The 20,446-nt window shown below is 41.4% G+C and overlaps 1 protein-coding gene across 1 annotated transcript in view; it reads left to right on the forward strand.

Annotated features, from left to right (window-relative positions):
- The window catches only part of galnt2 (UDP-N-acetyl-alpha-D-galactosamine:polypeptide N-acetylgalactosaminyltransferase 2), a 49,327-nt gene extending 29,134 nt beyond the window's left edge, over nucleotides 1–20,193 (forward strand). Inside the window, exons 3-16 of the mRNA XM_075462831.1 lie at nucleotides 3,928–4,081; nucleotides 7,004–7,102; nucleotides 7,199–7,266; nucleotides 7,365–7,430; nucleotides 7,520–7,641; nucleotides 10,085–10,172; nucleotides 10,684–10,771; nucleotides 10,856–10,959; nucleotides 12,194–12,320; nucleotides 15,648–15,740; nucleotides 16,386–16,469; nucleotides 16,880–17,006; nucleotides 18,761–18,880; nucleotides 19,024–20,193. Coding sequence (XP_075318946.1) covers nucleotides 3,928–4,081; nucleotides 7,004–7,102; nucleotides 7,199–7,266; nucleotides 7,365–7,430; nucleotides 7,520–7,641; nucleotides 10,085–10,172; nucleotides 10,684–10,771; nucleotides 10,856–10,959; nucleotides 12,194–12,320; nucleotides 15,648–15,740; nucleotides 16,386–16,469; nucleotides 16,880–17,006; nucleotides 18,761–18,880; nucleotides 19,024–19,179 — 1,496 coding nt within the window. The 3' untranslated portion in view covers nucleotides 19,180–20,193. The remainder of the gene's footprint in view (nucleotides 1–3,927; nucleotides 4,082–7,003; nucleotides 7,103–7,198; nucleotides 7,267–7,364; nucleotides 7,431–7,519; nucleotides 7,642–10,084; nucleotides 10,173–10,683; nucleotides 10,772–10,855; nucleotides 10,960–12,193; nucleotides 12,321–15,647; nucleotides 15,741–16,385; nucleotides 16,470–16,879; nucleotides 17,007–18,760; nucleotides 18,881–19,023) is intronic.
- The last annotated feature ends 253 nt before the right edge of the window (nucleotides 20,194–20,446 follow it).

A 20,446-nucleotide genomic window follows, 5' to 3' on the forward strand; every position in this document is an offset into this window, starting at 1 on the left:
GTGATTTTATAATTTCTTTTAACTTATTTGGTGGACTTTGATTCTTTGAAACAAAATTTCGCATCGTCCTCTGGACACACAGAAGCGGTAAGTAGTGCACTGGCCTTCTGAAATGATACTTTGTATCACGTAATGTAACGTTAAGCCACCATCTCACTTCCCTTCACTGATCAACTGCTGCGGTCGAGCTCTGGCCACGTTGCTTGGCAACGCCTGCATAGGGAGATATTAAGTAGTCCGTTCAGCTGTGACTTGTAAAAAAAAAAAAAAATAAAGAACAACTCACAATTTTAACTCTAAAACACATTAAAGTATTAATGATTGATTGAATATTTATTTCTTTCATAAGTGACCATGGTATAAGTGGGATAATGCCCTATGGGCCCTATTGGTGTCCATTATCAGAAATAAATGGACTACGCGGAGGCGTGACTCGTCCGACGCGAAGACGATCTGTTGAGTCTGCAACAAAAAGCTGGTGGTCAAAGTCTAATCTAAAACTAACAGTGACATAAGATTAACAGAAAAAAAGGCAGGTAGAATTTAAATCCCATACACATTTACTTATACAGCCCCCACTCCTTTTTTTTTTTTTCCACACTAGGAGTAGTCTTACAAATGACTTAATCGTACATTGATGAGCACTTAGAAAGTGGGATTCATTCTCTTGCCCAAGGACACTTCAATTTGTGAAGTTGGGAAGCCCGGGACCCCACTGCTAATCTTCAGATCAGCGGTCTATCAGCTGCCATATTCCACAAGAGCTTGCTCGAAGTTCATTTTACACCCTGTTAATTTTAGATTAGATCTTTTGACTGTGAACTTAGTTCAAAATTAATTTGAATTAAGTTCACTGTCCTGAATATGAAGAAGTTCACTTTCATTTATGTTTTATCCAAAGCGATTTACACTCGTATCCCAGGTAGGCAGGTAGCGTATGGGGGGTCTTGCCTAAGGACCCCTACTGGAGGTGGTACCTTTCATGTGGGCTAGGCTCAGGATTCGAACCCCCAATCATCCACAGGGAAGGTGGCAATCTTACCACTACTCTATCCTATATGACCCCCCTGTCATTGCCCCTTTCAAAACAGAACAAATCCCAGTATTTTACAATAGAATCAGATACATTACGTTTCTTTAGTCACACTTAAACAATGAGTCATTAACTAAAAAACTGTCCCTTTGATAGTTATGTTTCTTATTGTCAGCTACGGGCAGATTTCCAAAGACCGGCGGGATGCGTCAGCTCGTTGTTGCCATTAACCCTGCAGGCACAATTCTAAAAAAAAGGCATTGGATTACTTTCTGTCAGAATCCGTTCCGATTCATTCTGTGGAGTTGTGAGTGAACTAAAGGCTCAGCAAATACATCCCAGCTGCTGAGAGTATGCGTATGGCAGACTCTGCACACTGCATACAGCCAAATACTCCACAACGCAAACCATTTCCTTTTCAGAGTGTGTTAACACTTGTTGAGGACACTTCCACTCCTTGTCGTGTTCAAACGATCAAAAAGAGAAGACAATGCATCGCAACCAACTGTCTGCTACTAACTTAAAGGTTGTCCAAAATAATTCACAAACCCACAAACCCAACTATGCAGCGGCTCCACCCCAACTTTGACAAAATGTCAGGGTCCAACAGAGTATGATAAAGAAAAGCCAAGAGGAGCAGGGGGAGAATCGGGGCAGTGATTTCTCATTCAGCTCTCATTGTCAGCCGGACTCCAAAAGTTAAGCAGCCACTGCTTCTCCTTCACAGGCCTGTGACCTGTGGCCACACTTTTATCTGATCCAACTGTGATAATGGAATCTTAGTCGAATGTTTAAGTGAGGGCCTTTTGACTTCAGGTTGACCTTATCCCCGACCACACCAATGTATCATTCACTGCAAAACGCACCTAAGAATGGGAGGAGAAAGGGGCAGACACCAATTGTGAAGAATGAAAAGGGGGAGCAGACTGGAGGATTAAAAGATGTAGAAAACTGAAAACAGACCATGCCATGAAAGAAGTTGGGGATGGAAAGTGATGTAATAACTGCTCAAGTTTTTCAAAAATATGTGTTGCTGGGTTAGGGTGTCAAACCATTTAAACAGCCTCGAAGAAGTGAAAGGGGAATAAGGACGTTTTGGTGTCTTATTAGTTCTTACGGCATTTTTCAAGTGTCAAACTCACCCGTTTCACATTCTGGTCCAGGCAGGTCGATAACACCCTCTAAAAACCTGAAATGCTACTTTTCTGCATTGACGTGTTCGTCTGGCAGTGCTGGGAAGTAGGATTTTCAGGATCGGGAAATTGTGAACGGAAAAAAGATTCTGAATAAAATTGAAAGTGGATGTACAAAAGTGGATGTACAGTTAGCGTTTGTGTCCTCTGGGGTGGCGTCACGGTTCGGCAAAGATGGAGGAGAGTAATACTGTGGACAAATTCTTCTAACTCGTTGCCTTATTTGGAAACCCAACGGTGTCGAGGGAGTTCCAGAAAATGTTGGAACAAACAACAGCCAGTCGGTAGTGGTGGTTTGAAACTGCTCAGCGAAGAGAGCCGAGGGAGAGTGAAAGCCGTTCAGACAGCTGTAAAAGCAACCAACAGACCACACCTTTCACCAGCACAGAGCCACAGGGACTAAGACAGCAAAACCCCAACGAGATGAGCGTTTCTGCTGTGAGGATCTCAGAGTACTGACAAAATGTCACATAAGCAAGAGCGAAGCTTTTCGGTTCATCACACAAATCAAACGGGATTATAGAAATAATGACTCCGATAAAGACTTTTAAAGATCCAAGACTCATAGAAGTGAGTCTCAACATCAGCGTCACCACAGTAATTACTTGCTGGCATTAACATGGACATCAGCAAGGACATCACTCTCTGTCACACTCAGCGGTGTCTCCAGTACGGTTTTATGGTCTTAAGCAGATCATTGCAAGCTTGTGCTAATTAACATGCCACACACGGTCACATAGTGCCTGGGAAGATACACACATACTTTCACCGTGTCAGACTCTGTTACTGTCTATCCTGCATACACTCATCTATGCTGCTGAGATACTGTAATCTCACACTACCATACGCTTAACGCAAGTCATTAGCATAGCAGCTGCGCTCAGCTAATGAGTTGCATTATTACTTGTGTGTGTCTGTGTCTCAGTGGTCGGTGATAAACTGTGAAATTAAACATGACAACTCTCTCTATTTAGGGCACTGTGTGCTCAGTATTCTGGTCAGACACCACCTGAACACAGTGATGGCTTGACGATGTGTGGCTTTCAAAAAAAAAACTTATTGTATCATTTCAATCCTATTTTCCAAAGTTATATTTAACGCTGCAGAAAACTGGCCCATTTATGAGATTTCTCATTATTTTCTGACTCACTGGGGTGCATTATGAATGTTTTTGTGTGCGTTTGTGTGTTTTCTAGCTTTGCCAAAGTCGTCTCGCTCCTTCTCCTGAATCCTTTTCAGCATATTGCTGAATATAAGCAGCATAAATTTCCTGTCAGCTTTCCTGAGTGTCAAGCAGCAGCTTGAAGCACCGAGATTTTACTCCTGTCACTCATGAAGGATTCTTGCATCTGGCAGGCTCCTGCATATATGCTTAATATTCCCACCGATGTATAGTCACGTACGTTCATTCCTGATTATTCGTGATGGTCTAAGTTGGTGGCTTTTTTTTTGGGGGGGGGGGTTCTGTGTTCCGAGTAGATATTTCCATAAAAAAAAACAACTTGATTTATATTTTCTTCCCCTACAATTAAGAGTTGATTTAAAATCCACGTGCACACACAAAGAATAATGTGTCTCGATTTATTTCTATCTTGTAACCTTCAGCTTGGAGGCTGAGGACGCAGTTGCACTTTAGGTTAAAGTTTATAAGAAAACACGTGACGCATCCCCTGAGGACTTAAAATGTTTTTGTGTGTCCAGGTAAGGTGCGCTGGGAGGACTTCGACCAGGATCTGTATGTCGGAGCCACGGTGGTCCGACCGGGTCAGGACCCGTATGCCAGGAACAAGTTCAACCAGGTGGAGAGCGACAAACTCCGAATGGACAGAGCCGTGCCCGATACGCGACACGATCAGTACGTACAGTCATTAAAATGGAAAGCACAGGGCTGCCCCTCTTTTCCTATGTCGCATGAGCGATTGTGTTTGCACATGCTGTTCTATTTGACTAATTGGCACCAGACTGGATAAAATCTCCTGGGAACTCCCTTTATTGTGGCGTATCAGATGAAACCAGGAAGTAGCTGTTGAGCAGACGTGCTCTACACTTTGTTCCCCGGATACAAAGCAACCCCCTGTAATGGTTGCTGATTGTTTTGGTTGTTGCATGGATGAGGAGACAAAAATAGAACAGGACGTATTATTAGCTGGATTCTTTTGAGGAAATGATGTCTTGGTAAGCTTTAACGTCTTATCCCATTTTAGCCCTCACGTTATAATTAATAAAACTGATTAGTTCATGGGATTTAAGTGTATAAGTCTAAGTCCGATCACATATCACAGCTCGTGCTCTCAGCACATTTTTTTTTGAGAACGCAAAAACACTTTCAATTGAATTATGTTGGGCTGACACCAACGTGAAAGATTCAAATTTAGCTGATGGCTGATAACCGGCACTGATTGGTTTGGACATTTGTTTTCCCTATAATGCCAACTCTTTTTGATAATATAGTCATACACATAAAAGCCACCATGTTTTTGCCAAGCCCTGATGTTGGCAAAAACATGGTGTTGTTACTCAATAAATCACCAATTCCAAACACTTTGTCTCCATTAATTATTTAGAGATCAAAGATGGGGTAATAAAATGGCCTCAGATTTAAACTGTCAAAATGTTCCTTTAAGGCCTTAAACTAAACGTCAGGATTTACACGTTTAAAGTGTTTTTTTTTTTTCTTTGAATGGCACCAGTATGTGTCCTCGTATTTGTAATGAACTCATATTGTGCTCATGCGTTATTCATGTTTTTGAAAACATTGCTCGCCCATTTTGATCTATCAGAAATGGGAAGAGGGCTGAATATGATGTGAGAGCCCCAGTCTGGGTGACTGTATTGTTGTGGATCACTGTGCTGTGATTCATAGTGAGGGATTGTTGGGATAACACAGTTATTTAGTCAACAAAGATGCGTTAAAACGGAGTGAACCAGTTCTTTGAATATTTCCATACACTGCCTATGATTACATCCTTTTACATGCTGACCTCATTCTCTTGTTTTTCAGCAAGAACATGAACAACATTTACGCGTCTATTCCCACTCCTGTTAAGAGTTAGCAGTTGTTAGGAATTATAAACAAACAAAATGAGTGTTATAGAATAATTAACCATAGAAACAGAGAAGTAAAACCGCTCCAATTATTGTCATCTTATGGAGTATGTCATTAAATTCAGCCAGCGTTTTTATTCTGGTTGCATCTTTTAGGATCCACACTGTGTTTCAAAGGCTATTTTTATAAAGGCAGTCTTCTAGCCTCGCTGATATATTGACTTTACAGATAGTTGGAGCCATTAGTCCACTGAAAGTGCATGGATGTGTTTCCTATTGATCTGGCACTGATGTGTCATTTGCTCTGTGTGCATCAGGGCTGATTGTTGAGATTTTTCAGAAATAAAAAGCCTCCCTTTTTCTTTTTCTTATTTTCTTTCCCACCCATGCAGGCCAGGGAAGCGGTGCTTTCAACATAGGATCAAAAGAACTTTTAGCCAAAGGCTGTTATAAAATAGCTTTTATGTCACTATAAATGTACAAGAGGATGTCAATCCAAGAGTAATGTAGCTGCATCTGAAGAACTCTGAAAGCCATTGACAGCTTGAAGAGAGGGTCACATAATCTCCAAATTCACAATTGCAGGTCTTTGTGGGTGTGCACAGGGTCCACTGGTTAGTCCCTTCCAAAAGTGGTCCAAGGAAAATGAATTAATTACACGATTATGGGCACCAAAGGCTCATTATTATTGGGTAATGTGTGTGAAGGCTGGTCCGTGTGATCCAATCCTGCAGAGTAGCTTCTGTAGCACTTAATTCTCAAAAGCTCAATGTTTACAATGATATAAAGATGTGAGAACACAATGCATTGAAGCTGGAACTGAACTTGACCAAAGTGTAATTGAAGGAAGTGGTCTGGTCTGATGAATCATGTGGACAACTGGGTGTGTATGTGCACTTGTTTGTCTGGGGAAGAGATGGCGGCGGGTTTGAGATGAGTCAAAGCATCTGAGGCAGTGTGACACAGTGTGCAATAATCAGCTAGGAAACCATAGATCCTGATGTTCATTGACATGCACCACCCGCTGAAACATTGTTGCAGACCACATGTGGTCATCCACATGCGCTTCATAACTTCATCATGTTCTGACGGCAGCAGTCTCTTTCAGCAGGATAATAAAGGTGCAGTTTGGCAGAAATTGTAAGGAAATGGATAGTCCAGGGATACCAATATGACTGAGCATCTGTAGTGGCTGATCAGTGTGTATATGTCATATGCACAGAGTTTGACAGATTGGCTGTAGGTTTTTGGTCCCTGTGCATCATCATGCTTCCCTCCTCCTCCTCCTCCTCCTCCTCCTCCTCCTCCTCCTCCTCCTCCTTCTTGTCTCGTTGCTCTTCTCCTGTCAGCAATCTTCCTCAATTTTAATCTGAGGGAGGATTTGCCTCTTTGAACAAGTACGAAGGCACACACACAGAACACAATCTCTTAGGATGTTGCTTCTTGGTCTCCAAAACCCACTGTCAATCCCAGCTTCAGCAGAGCATAACTCTGCAAGTGTGTGTGTGTGTACCTCAGTGTAAGTGTGTGTGCAGAATCATGTCTCACGTCTTCATGGATTCAGTATCTGTTTAGGGAACAGTTCCAGCTTGAGACTTGGATCCCATATTCAGCAACATGCTTATGTGTGTAGGAGTTTGTGCACATGTGTGAGCGTTTAGACTCTTGTAGTTTCTTTATGTCTCTGTTTCCATCTCTAATTTGTGCGGTTTCTGTGTGTGTGTCTTTGTAGCTGCAGACATAAACAATGGAAGTCAGAGCTGCCGGCCTCCAGTGTTGTCATCACCTTTCATAATGAAGCTCGCTCTGCTCTGCTGCGGACTGTGGTCAGGTAGGTGAATGGTGTGTGCACTTTTCTATTTTGACTTGTTGGCTGAGATTCTTTTTGTATGCTTTTTATCATCATTGAAATTCCCTTTTTCCCTAGTGTCTTGAAGAAAAGTCCTCCTCACTTGGTCAAAGAGATAATTCTGGTTGACGACTACAGTGATAACTGTAGGTTATGTATGCAAACACAGAAGAAAAAAAAAATCAAACCCGGAAGCATCAGTGAGTAAATGCAAGTTAAATGGGTTGCTTTGTGTGTGTTCCAGCGGAGGATGGAGCACTGCTGGGGAAGATTGAGAAAGTGCGTGTCCTAAGAAACGACCGCAGAGAAGGTAGTGAGAAGAAAGTGTTTATAAAAAAAGAAAAGAAAAGGGTGTTTACTTCTGTTTTTAAATGAGTCTCTTTTTGTAACTTCACTCAGGACTGATGCGTTCGAGGGTCCGCGGAGCAGATGCTGCCACAGCGCCAGTCCTTACCTTCCTGGACTCTCACTGTGAATGTAATGACCACTGGCTGGAGCCGCTACTGGAGAGGGTGGCTGAGGTGCACACACTGATAGAACCCCACAGAACACAGACACACTTCCATCCCTTCATAACAGCTTGTAATCATATTTATTCACACACACACCCTGTTGAAAGTAGCCGGCCTTTTTTACATTTATTACATATCCACCTGATCACAGTCATTGGGGCTGACGGATCATTTAATTGAATTGTTACTTCAACTCTTTTGTAAAATCAGCTATGGAAAGCACAATATGCATTTCCATACCAATATAAACAATGTGTTCCACTGTCTGTACCCCCTTCTTCTGTTAAGGTTTAATGCCAGCAACTGTTCTGTATCTTTGGGCATCGCTGGGATGTTGTACCCTGCATGCACCGTGTTTCATGAGCTTTGGTGACGCAGATTTAAATCTCGTAGGCTCTCTGATACACGTGGATGACCGTGTCCTTGCAATTTGTTCTGTCCACTCAAACTTGTCTTTTGACTTAATTCCTTGTTGCCGCACACAGCCTGACTGTTTCTGTTGATGCTGATCTACAGGAACACCATCCTCCATGTTAACACTATAAGGGCCTATTTAAACTGTGTTGTGAATGCGCACACAGATAACTGAGGGCACCTCAGCTCCGTACTCATTCCAATTATGTCCACATGGAAGAGCCAGTTGTAGTAGATCAGAATATAACAGAAAGGGGTTCGATGCCGGTGTGCAAAACCAAGTAGACAAGGCCAGGCAGTCGCAACAAAATGTCGGGAACCAATTTAAAACCAACTGAAAAAGAAGAGCTCAATAACCTGCTTTAAGCAACTTGCCAGAAATTCTAATATAGCTCATCTAAAATGAATTGTCATACAATAAACAAGATGAAAAAATTTAGTAGTTTACAGCAACTATTTGCATGACAATTTGTCGACAGAACTGTATTACTGCGGTAGCCTCATAAACAAAAACTAAAGCAAACGTTTTTTGTTTTTTTTATTACGTTATCTGCTCGGGAACTATTTGTTGAAACCGTAAAGTAAAGCATCTTCGGGAAGTTGTTTGGCCACCATTCCTCTCTAAAGACACCTCGGTGAAAAATGGGGATATAAATATTATCCCTGATAATGTTTTCACAGTACTGTGCTATTCGCAGCTCATTTCAACTAATAAAGTTGAACTTTTGTTCACCCTTCATCTTCTGAGGGTGCGCACCTCAGATGTTTATTTATTTAGACTGCTTATAAATGGAAAGTTACATATTTTGATCTTAGAACAGGACACCCACCAAACTACAAAATGCTGCATCGAAGCCAATAAAGCGATGCGAGTGTTTCAGAAGGAGCATCTCTCCCTTGAGTATATCAGTATTTTGAGAATGATCTACATCCCAGCGCTCTGAAAGGCTTAATGATCAAAATTGAATTATTCACTTATGCATGGGATTTTTTTTTCCCCCTCCCTCCTTCACACACAGGTTGGGGGTTGCTACGAGAGAGCGCCCCTGGAGCTTGTTAACAGTGATGTGAAATACAAGAAGCACATGATGTGGCTTAAACACTTAAATGTTTGGACTCAGCAACGTAAAAAAAAAAAAGCCAATTTTCACAGCTGCAGAGCTTCATGTTCCCATTTTCTGACCCGACATGGTCAGACCAGCAGATTTTGTCACGTGGGAAGATGATTTATATCTTTTGGGACCATCACAGTCTGGTTTAATTCCCATTATATTCATCAATAAAAAGTAAAATTGTATAGGTGTAAACCTGCCTTCTTTACACGTAAACAGCAGTCCAAAGAGATTTGGAGTAAAGCGTAATGACTTGAAAATGAGCATCCAGATGGATTGTTATTTTAATCTTAAGTGGGACGCTGTCTGGAAAATTGAGGTTGTTCTTTAAATATTTATTTCATTTGACTGAAAATGATCCGATTCTGCATTTGAGCCAGACAATGTGGGGTTTTGTTCCCAAGTTCTAAGAGCTGCCAATTTTAAAACATTTTGCAGTCGGCGTAATCGACTTTGTTTCAGTTGCTTTAAAAAGTAATGCATCAAATCGTCAGTCCAGCCCTTGTGGTTATGAAACGTTGTATGTCATATGAAAAGGTCTCAGGCCAAAACTGAATTACTCACTCAGTACCTGGAGACTTGTTTTTGTCATTCAAGCCAGATGAGCAATCCTTTGTCTGAACTTCTGTGTGTTGTAGTTCTGTGGGTTTCGGAGTCACATCACACCACAAACCAGTGTGGAAATGAAAAAGCTGCCTCACTCTCTGTTTTGCTTTATAAACACAGGAATAAATAAAAATATAGAGCGTAAACCAAACGTGAATCATTTGGCAGTAACGGGAAGGTTCCACAGGAGGCCGTATCCCCTTTGTTTGATTTGTGGTGAATATTTGTCGATGAGCCAGATTTCCTGTTCCTGTAACTCTGTGTTTAACTGCAGCTGAAGAAAATAAATATGTATATTATTTTCTGTTCATCCTTATCAGGATAAGACCAGAGTAGTATCTCCTATCATTGACGTAATCAACATGGACAACTTTCAGTATGTGGGAGCCTCGGCTGATCTGAAAGGAGGTAAAGTACACAAACAGAGAAGTACGTGCACTGTTGTACAGTCGAGTGTAGTTCAGTCATTAGAGCTTGGCAGCGGAAGTGTGTGGTTTTAAAAGATTTCTGGACACTTTCAGTTACAGCGAGCATATGCTTTTATCTTACTAGCAACATTAATAACCGTTGTTTCGATATTGCTCAGAGCCCGCCACTTCTGCCTTAGTTAAGCCGCTTACAGGATATAAACTCCACTCCCCACGCAGCACGATGCTAACGCTGTCCCAAGCTTTTGAATATATGTTGAGCGTTCACTCTGAAAAAGAGGGTAAATGATCTTTTCTCATGTACTGTTTATCAGCTGTATAAACTTGTTGAGTGTGCTGTTGAAGGGCTCCATTAACACTGCGAATGTGCTGATGTTTCCAGCCAACTAATATAAACCAGACAAATCTAATTAGGAAAGCCACATCGCTTTTAGGTCTCAGCAAAACGGTCATAATTGTGCTTTGCTTTAAATATGTGTTTATGCTGGTAGGTTTCGACTGGAATTTGGTGTTTAAATGGGACTACATGACTCTGGAGCAGAGACGTGCCAGGCAAGGCAACCCCATCGCCCCCATCAAGTGAGACAAGCACACAAACACTCTGAAACAAAGTCACTCTCACTATCACCACCTGAGTGTTCATCCATCTCTCTGCCCATCCAGGACTCCAATGATCGCAGGAGGTCTGTTTGTCATGGACAAGGATTATTTTGAGCTGCTGGGAAAATATGACATGATGATGGACGTATGGGGAGGAGAAAACCTGGGTGAGGGCTGCGAATTCTGTTGAATAACTTTGGACTGGTGATGATGGTCAATGAAGGTCTAAAGAATAGATTGGTTGATGAGAGACAGAAGCAGCTATCAAATAAAAGTGAGTGTTTGGAGAGTAGAAAGTTGACAAGAGCAGTAGGTTGAGAAAATACACCCGCCATCAACGCACTTTGCTTTAAGGATTCGTTTTTTGGGAAGCAAACATTTATTTTCTTGTGTAAAGTGTAAAGTTGTAGCTAGTTAGTGTATCTTAGCTGGCAGAAAGATTGGACTCAGGGGCATACAGTACTGGAAAATAACACGTTTATATTAACAGATTTTAACAAAACAGTCTTCATCAAGAAATTATTATTGGGTTGAACAAGCTTTTTTTTGCCCTCCGAGCAAGTTGTTGGGCTTTTTTTAATTTTTTAATTTGTTTTTTAACAGTCAGGCAAGAGAGCCAGGCTGGTTGTTTCCTTCTGCTTCCAGTCTTAATGCTTAGCTAGGCTAACCAACTGAAGGTTGTAGCTTCATATTTGGTGTACAGCTCACAGAGTTGTTCCAGTCTTTTCAATTCATCAGCATAAACTATACATATATCTTTTTTAAATCTTCAACTGCTTCTTTCGCTCGTAGCACAATTGTCATTTCTTTCTCCCGTGAATTCTGTGTGTTTTGGTTCACACAAGCACAGATTGCTCCCTGTTTATGCAATCTCCACACTCCTGCGGGATTTAATACTGAAGTAGTACCGTGTGTGTCTCCCACTGTGTTCAGAGATCATCCGCGTTTCCATGCCAAGAGCATGATGAACCGAAAAGCCTTCAGTAATTGTTATGTCTGGATGAAAGAGCCTTCCGCAGTATAATAAATGATAATGATTAGACTCAATGCTGAGTGAAAATAGCAGTAGTCTACACGATGGAGATCATTTGCAAACAGTACAATGATATGTGTCCCTGTTGCCTTTTGTCTGAATTCATCTGGGAAATTGCTCAGCTGAACGAGTGATTCACACTTCTCCCGAGGCGATACAATGATTCAGAGCTGGATTGACGGTTCAGGCTCTGGTTTACTCATGTGTTCATTTAGATAACTCTCATTCAAACCTACACAATGTTAAAGAGAGACCCTGACTATGTCAACACGTCACACATTTATGAGATGCCAAAGTCTGGACTAATTTTTCCTATGTGTCTTTCAGACTGCTCGTAGTAATTGGAAAACATGTTTGTGTGTCTTTAGAGATCTCATTTCGCGTGTGGCAGTGTGGCGGCAGTCTGGAGATCATCCCCTGCAGCAGAGTTGGTCACGTCTTCAGAAAGCAACACCCATACACCTTCCCTGGCGGCAGTGGGACTGTGTTTGCAAGGTAACGCACACCGAGACGGTTAAACACTCATCAACCAACCGTGCTCCAGCTATCATTTTTGTTCAGTTATTTACTCAAGCTCATGTTCCCGTGTTGTGTCTGAGTGTGTTTGAATTGTTATCGGGCAGCTGTGGCTCTAAAGGTAGAGAAGGGGTTCCACAGAGTTGACATTTTCGGGCTCGTCACCTCCACATATTAAAGTGGGCTTTACAAAGATACTTGGCCACAAATGTTTCCAATGATTTGGCATTGCATGTCATCAGTGTGGCATTGTTTGTGTGGGTGGCTCCAGAAAATTATACACTGCTGAAGTTCAAAATACATTCTTAATTTAAGAAACAGTCTCACCACAAGGTCCTTTTACGAGTCGCCTTTCACTTTGCGTTCATATCCACGTCAAATGACTCTGCAGAAGACACAGGCTTTAATCGACGCCAGTTCAGTTCGGTTTAGGTGGGATCATGGAAGTGGGTGTACATGCTGACTGAGGATTGAGTATGCTGTGGTCATGATAACAGAAATGGGCACAGCTAAGATTTTCCTAACAAAGACACATGTTTGCAGAACGTAACGTCTCACATGGAGGTTCTGAAACTGATAGAAACAACTCACAGACAGTTTAACTGTTGTCTCCGAGATTAAAATATTCTAATTTCCACTTTCTTTGTGGTATTGAATAAGATTTCAATTGAAAGCTCAAGAATAGATTTCCAAAATTAGCTTGTTGTGAGATTGAAGGTCAATGAATTTTGAAGCCAACTAAGTCTTTCAAGGGTTTGGAGGAATGTTGGATCACTGACAAATCTTTGACAGCTTGGTAAAGTCTGTCTGCTGATGAAGCTCATGTGACATGATTGAAAGCCTCAGAAGAGCTCCTAAATGGAAACATGGTTACTCTTGAGTTAAGCACCATAATTTGATGACAGTATATATAATGTCAGAGTGCTCCTACTCAGGCAGTATACTGTACGTTTCATTTCACGCACTCCTCAACTTGCACTATTAAAACAATAGTTTGTAGTTGTAGTCTTTATAGTTTTTTAGACTTTTCTGTAACTTGTTGTCACTTATTTTTATCTTCTCATATTTATGGTTTTTCCTTGTGTATATATTCCCTTTTCAATACGTTTTCTTTTGTTTTTTGCCTGCAGGGAGCAAAGTAAAACGGCTCAAATTCAAATTCCTTGTTTGTGAGCACAAACTTGGCCAAATAAAGATGATTATGATGTTTGTGATTAAATATCAGCCTAAACTGACTGTTTATATTTGTTACACACACTGTGGCTATTTACTTCAAGGACAGTTGTGTGAGTTATTTTCTGTGGCTGTGGTTTTTAAATGAAACCAAACACACGTAATTAACTTTTATTTAAGCACTGAGACTCAAACTGCTGTCAGATAATTTGACAAAAACATCAATTAAATACAGCAAAAACTCTTTCTAGAAAGTCTGATTTTGCATGTGCTGCCCTTTAAACTGCCTATAAATGTGATCTGTGACCTGTAACATAATCAGGGAACACAAGTAATGGGTAACACGATGCATGGATAGATATGGATCTGTCCTTTAAACAGTCTCCAAGCATGAGTGACCGCCCTGGAAATGAGCCCAACAAACCATCGTGAGCCTGATTAAGAACGTATGGGCAGATCAAAAACAGGTGACAGAGAATTTAAAAAGGCTGTGGCTTCTTCTGCTTTTTGCAAGGATGTATGAGGAATATAGCAAACAAATGGCAGGTTTTTAATGGCAAACGCAGGAGAAATTCACATGGAAGCTCCCACAGCTGCACAATATTGCTCATAAAGATGTTGAGTTTAACCCCACAATACAGTGGAGATGCACTCATGCCCTCGCACTTTGTTTTATATCAGCTATTTAGATCTTCCTGAATGGATCCTGAGCTGAATTAAACTCTCATAGAAAAACCTCTGCAGATATGTATGAACTTTCAACATTATATTAGTCTGTGGCAGAGCTTAGAGTGTGGGCTACAATACTGTGGCCCTGTATGTTGGAGCATTACATTGTCCTCTCCAACAGTTTAAGATGGATGCCTCTTCTATCACAGTGCACAACGGTGTCATATGCTTTGAGGTGTTTTTGGTTCCCTGTCTTACCCTCTAGTTTAAAAGAAGTCCCGGGCGGCGTCTCTGTCGCTGCTGCTGGTGACTCGAGGGAGCTACAAGACGACATCTGTTTTGTTTGCCTGGATGACATCATAATTGATCTTGAGGGAAGAGCATTTTCAACACAGCCAAGTTACAATGGGCTTTTTTGAGATGGGGCCAACTTACAGTCAGATGATCAGAAATCACAATATCTGCAGAGAGTTACACATTGGACAACTGAACAGTTGGTCAGTTTGAGTTTGGAGTTCAGAGATTTTCTGTACACGTGGTTCTGGCCCTGTGAGTGACGGCTGTTTGGAAATGTCTGGATATACTGTACATTGGCAGAGGCCTCACTAAGACAGAAGTTGTCCTTTGAGTTTGAAACAAAGGGTGGGTTGTAAAAATGATCAGAAGCACTGAAAACACGCGTCTGTATTTGATTAATTGTGAGTGTCCCCTCTGTTTTTCTACTTAAGCTCAGTCACAGCTTAGGGATGCTAGAAATGATCATTGCCATCCTCAATTAATCAGATTAGTTTCTTCTTTAGCAAATTAAAGATGGCTGGATATCCAAAATGCATCAAATTTAAAGATGGCCTTAATGTTTTCAGCAAGATGCTTTTTTATTTCCTTTTTATCTTTACAATGTTAACATAAAAAAGGACCTACATAAGTTTGGGTTGTAGTAACGTGACCAACGCAGAGAATCCCAACTTGTAAAAGTTTTTTTTTATGCATTTTTAGCTGCTGCGTCTGCAAAAGCTTTAAAGTAAAACCAACCCTCCAGAGTCCTAAATAGTCCCAAAAAGTAAGACCATTATTTTAACAACATGCGCTGTGCTGACCCATCCCAGCAGTAGAGATGTAGAAAGCAAACACGTCACGCATGTTTAGCCAGTCAAACTCTGCTGTTTTATGGCGGTGAGATGTCTGAGCTGGAGGGTGTGTGCACTTTTATCTGGCCATATACCTCAGCTCCAGTTTGGACATGACTGGTAATGTCTGGGTACATCTCCCGTGCAACACAAGTGAAGTCAGCCACATATTTCTCACTCTGTCTGGTTGTGACTTTGTTCCTCTCACCCCTTTATCCTCCTGTCTCCATCCTTGCATTTCATCACCAACTCTTGTTCCTATTGCCACTCCTGTATGACATCCGTCACACCTACCACTCACCTCCGCTCATTATTCTTTTTCTCACACCTCTCTCAGGAACACGAGGAGAGCTGCAGAGGTGTGGATGGATGAATTCAAGAACTTCTACTACGCTGCTGTTCCTTCAGCGAGAAATGTCCCCTATGGAAAGTAAGTGCTGGGAAGTATTGGCACCACAGGAGAGGAAACAGAATAATGTTGCAATGAACTGTGCTGCCAACTAGCAGTATGTCAGCAACAAAGTCTGTCATTTCCCCTTTTGCATTAAAGTGACACGAGGTAGTTAATAGGACTCAAAATGAATAATGAAAAGTCTGTGTCTGTTGTGTACTGTTCAAAAGAGTGAATTATTTCTAAATGCCCTAAAGGGAGTAAACAATTATGACAACATGCTGTTTGCCAAAGGAACACAAAGTGGGGATCAGACTCCTTTGTAATGAGAAGATGGTTAAAAATGTAGGGTTGTTTTTGATCACGTCGTCTACAGCATCTACCTCCCTCTTGATGTGGATGTGGCATTTGTGTTTTGGGTTTTTTTGGCCACACATCCAGAGGTCCACACAGTCTCACATTCAGACAATCCAGCTAGACAATGACAAAATGTCCTATTATGTGGCCTTGTGGAAACACACTTCACATCTCAGCCCTAGTTGTTAATTTTTCCAAAGGTCGCAGTCTCAGACGTGCCCTGTGCCTCCTCTGTCTGCCCTGGCTTTTAATCAAACTTTAGAGTCGTACTGAAAACCACAAGTGAAGAACCACTGAATAAATTAGCCGTCTCCCTCTGTCCCTCAGTATCCAGAGTCGTTTGGAGATGAAGAAAAGATTAGGCTGTAAGCCGTTCAAATGGTATCTGGAGAACGTTTACCCTGAACTGAGGTAAGAAAAGATGCTCTTTGGCTAATGTATCACACATGGTATCCAGTGCAATATAATATCCTATAGTGAGAATAAATTAGTTACAGTTTGGCTGTGATCTCTTGCATGTCTGAATTAAATACAATTCAATTCAGTTTTATTTGTATAGCACCAAATCACAACAAATGTCATCTCAAGGCACTTCAAAGATACAGTCCAATCAAGCCAATTACAATCCAATAAAATGTATTACAAGTGAGTGCAATTCATATAGAGCCAATTTAAAAAAAAGTTTCCCAGCTAAGGAAACCCAACAGATTGCATCGAAACTTCTCTTCGAATCAGTCCATTTTGTACCACTGATTAAAGTAGCAGAAATCTAACAGTTCATCTACACTTTAACAACACTTTGCTTGTACGTGTATGTTCAGGGTCCCAGATCACCAGGACATCGCCTTTGGGGCACTACAACAGGGAGGAAACTGCCTGGACACCCTGGGGCATTTTGCTGATGGAGTGGTGGGCGTCTACGAATGTCACAACGCAGGAGGAAACCAGGTAGTGTTACCAGAACGACACACGGAGGTCAGCTTGTGCACTTTTGCTGCAGAGACACCTGGGTGGCAGGTGGTGGTTCATGTGTTGAGAACACAGGGGGCACGTGAAAGGATTCTGCTGTTAAAGGTCACATGTGCTGCGTTAGTAAAACAAGCAATGAAAAACACAAAGCTCAGGTGATACACCTAAAGCCAAATATCCATTTTTATGTCAGTAAAAACACTTAACATTGTATATGTGGCTCATCCGTTAATATGTGATAGATGACATGGACAGACTGTGAAAGTGAGCATTGCAAACAGTGGCCCCCACAGGCCAAAATGAAGATGATTTTTTTTCCAGTTGGACAAGTCTTTTTTTTGGGGGGGGGGGGGGGGGGGGGGGGGGGGGCTGAATGATCAACCAGCCTTTTGTCCAAGGGTTTAAAGCACCTATTCTTCAAGTCAGAATCAGTTGACAAAACCGTTCAGTCAGGAGCAGCCACTTGATGTCCTCCACGATGGGATCATATAGTTTCTAATAAAAAAAAAAAATGTACCTGTTGATCCACAGCCAGTGAAAAGTCCTCTGCAGCACAGCTCATTATTTATAAAGTCAGTCTTGTTTTTTTTAAGTCTTGAGCAAATTAAGTAATGAACCACTGTGAAAATGCTCCTTTACAAGTAAATCTGGAGTACGATTAAAAACTAGCACCCCAGATATCTAAATCAAATAAAAAGTCGAGTCGAGTCCAAAACTCAAAATATACAATTCATTGAAAAGAAAAGAAAAAGTACTTCATACATTTAAAAAAAAAAAAAAAAAGGAGCTAATGTCCAATGTATTTGTAGTGTTAAATAACTATTACAGGACATGTTCTTAGAGCCCCATCTTTCTCTTCAGGCTCTGTTTCAGCCACCAGCAGCCGCTGAAAAGGTCACCTGAAACCATTTCAACATTGATATAAGAGGAATGTAAAGTTCTTGGTCTGCTTTGAATGTAAATGGCTGTAACTTTTGCAAGTGTTTGTCTGTCAGGAATTTTCCAAACTGCTGCTTTCCCAAAACAGAACGACAGGTGTTGGGCTGAAAACTGCTGTCATATGGAGTTAAAGAGCAGAGGCTGCACGGGTCAAGTTTGCCATCAATGCTTTGCAGTTGTCGCCTTCAGAGTAGTTCTCCGCTCTAGAGATGAAAGCTTCAGCAATAAATTTATCTTAAATGAAAGTTTGGGTGAACACCAACATTATGAATACTGATCCTCCCATGAAGTCGCTCTACTCTCTTGCTATCATTAATTTCCACCAGATCTAATGGAAAAGAAAATTAGAAGTCAATAGAAATTCTACAATTTCTTATAGAGTAACAGTGTTTCCTTTTATTTATTTATTTATTTATTTATATATATATCTATATATATATAGATATATATATATATACTTACTTGTTGGACACGACCAGCACATCTGATGAAGACGTCCGTTGTCTGATTTCACGTTGGATGTTTTTACGCCCCAGCCAAGGCTGACCCATTCTGTTACTGTACTTTGCCCCCCCTTTATTTTCCAACTCTCTGATTGTAAAGACGTTCTGCCATAAAGTCTTTCCTACCAGATTAACTACTTTATTAAATACTGTGTGGTCATAGTATGTTATCAAATTTAGCAACAATATAAATCGAGCACTGTTTTAGAGGCTCAAGCTTTGTTCAGAACATCCCCAACCTGAGTTTGAGCGCTGACGTTTTTCTTTTCCCGTATATTCATTTCTGTAAAGGAATGGGCCCTCACCAAGGATAAATCTGTCAAGCACATGGACCTGTGTCTGACTGTGGTGGACCGAACAGCTGGTTCCCTCATCAAACTACAAGGCTGTCGAGAGAATGACAGCAGACAGGTAAACGCGTGCAGGCATATCTGTCTAGACCAGCTTTACTACCATTGTTGAAAAGAAAAGAAGCGCACACCAGTATGTGGGCCTTTGCAGCAGAATTCTGCCTGTTGGATTTATGGCAACATGTTGCCCTTTGCATCTTTCAGAAATGGGAGCAGATCGAGTCCAACTCGAAGCTTCGTCACGTGGGCAGCAACCTCTGCTTGGACAGCCGCAGTGCCAGGATGGGTGGACTCACTGTGGAGGTCTGCAGCCCGAGCCTCAACCAACAGTGGAAGTTCACCCTCAATTTACAATCATAGGGGGCAATACGAACCCCAGGGAGACTCTGATGGTGAACTGAGTCACAAAAAGACTGTGAGACATAGATAAAAAGATTGAAAGACTTAAGGAGAATGGCAAACTCGATGGTCTTCCTCCTCCACAAAGGTGCAGCCAGTCACATGTACACCCCTCTCCCCCACCTCTTACCCTCTCCCTTAAACAATGAGCCACGCCCACTGGGGGAGGGGCTTGTCTACGCTAAAGGAGCAAACGAGACTGACTGTATGTGGCAGATGGAAGTGGACAGTGGTGATCATGATAAAAGCGATGAAGAGGCTTTTGTTTCAAACTACATACCTCAGTGTTTTTGCATTGATGGTTCCTGAGACAAAGTGATTTTTTTTTTCCTTTTGTTAATGCTGGTGAAACAGAACTTTTTGGTGTAATTATTTTATTTTCTTATTCATTTTTTTTTTAATTTCTTGGTGTTTAAAACTCCACACAGACTTGCAGGAGCTTGTTCTGTTCTTAAAAGAATCTTGTAACAGCAGGTGGAGGCTCAGGTCACAGTTTTGGGGAGTTGTGGGGTGTTGAATGACAAGAGGGGAGGAAATGGACTCAATTCCACGAGCTTTTCTTCTTGTGTACTCTCTCTGGTTTACAGAATTGACCTGGAAAATGGAGGCAAAGTGGGAAGAAGAGCTCTCGGGTCTTCGGCTTTGTTTTCTACATGGTTGCTTTCCTGCAGATTGTGTCTTTAGGGGGTTAAGGGCCTCTTTTCTTTACTTAGGGGCAAGGTTTTACCTGGGAAGTGTCGTGAAGCCCTCCCTGAAGATTTGAATGTCTTCAGACTGTAGCACTGGCTGCTGCAGTATCCTAACTTCTATGTTTTTACATCTCTGAACATAAGCGCAGAAAAAGAAAACTCATCTCTCGGTTTTTTTGTTTTGTTTTGTTTACTTTTGTCTAAGTTTGGAACCAAATTTAAAAAAAAAAAAGTATGTATTGAGTTTCAGGAAGACCAGAGGAGCAATTAAAGCAGTTTTTCTTTACGTGCTGTTTTTGACTGCTCCTTGTGGAGCACTTAATTTTTCCCTCCGCAGAGATCATTTCCTTTGCCTGTGTCTATGTTGAGTGGTGCTGTCACATCGTTTTTTTTTTATTACCAAAACTGGATTTATGCTGCATCTTCTTCTCTAAAGCTAACAACTGTTGCCTGCTAACGGATAAAAGTGGCATTCATGTGATTATCGATATTTCCCACCTCGCATAGATGTCACTTCCCTTTAAAAACAGCAGTTCACA

Source organism: Odontesthes bonariensis, chromosome 1 (genome assembly GCF_027942865.1).
Source record: "Odontesthes bonariensis isolate fOdoBon6 chromosome 1, fOdoBon6.hap1, whole genome shotgun sequence".
NCBI classification, from domain to species: Eukaryota; Metazoa; Chordata; class Actinopteri; order Atheriniformes; family Atherinopsidae; genus Odontesthes; species Odontesthes bonariensis.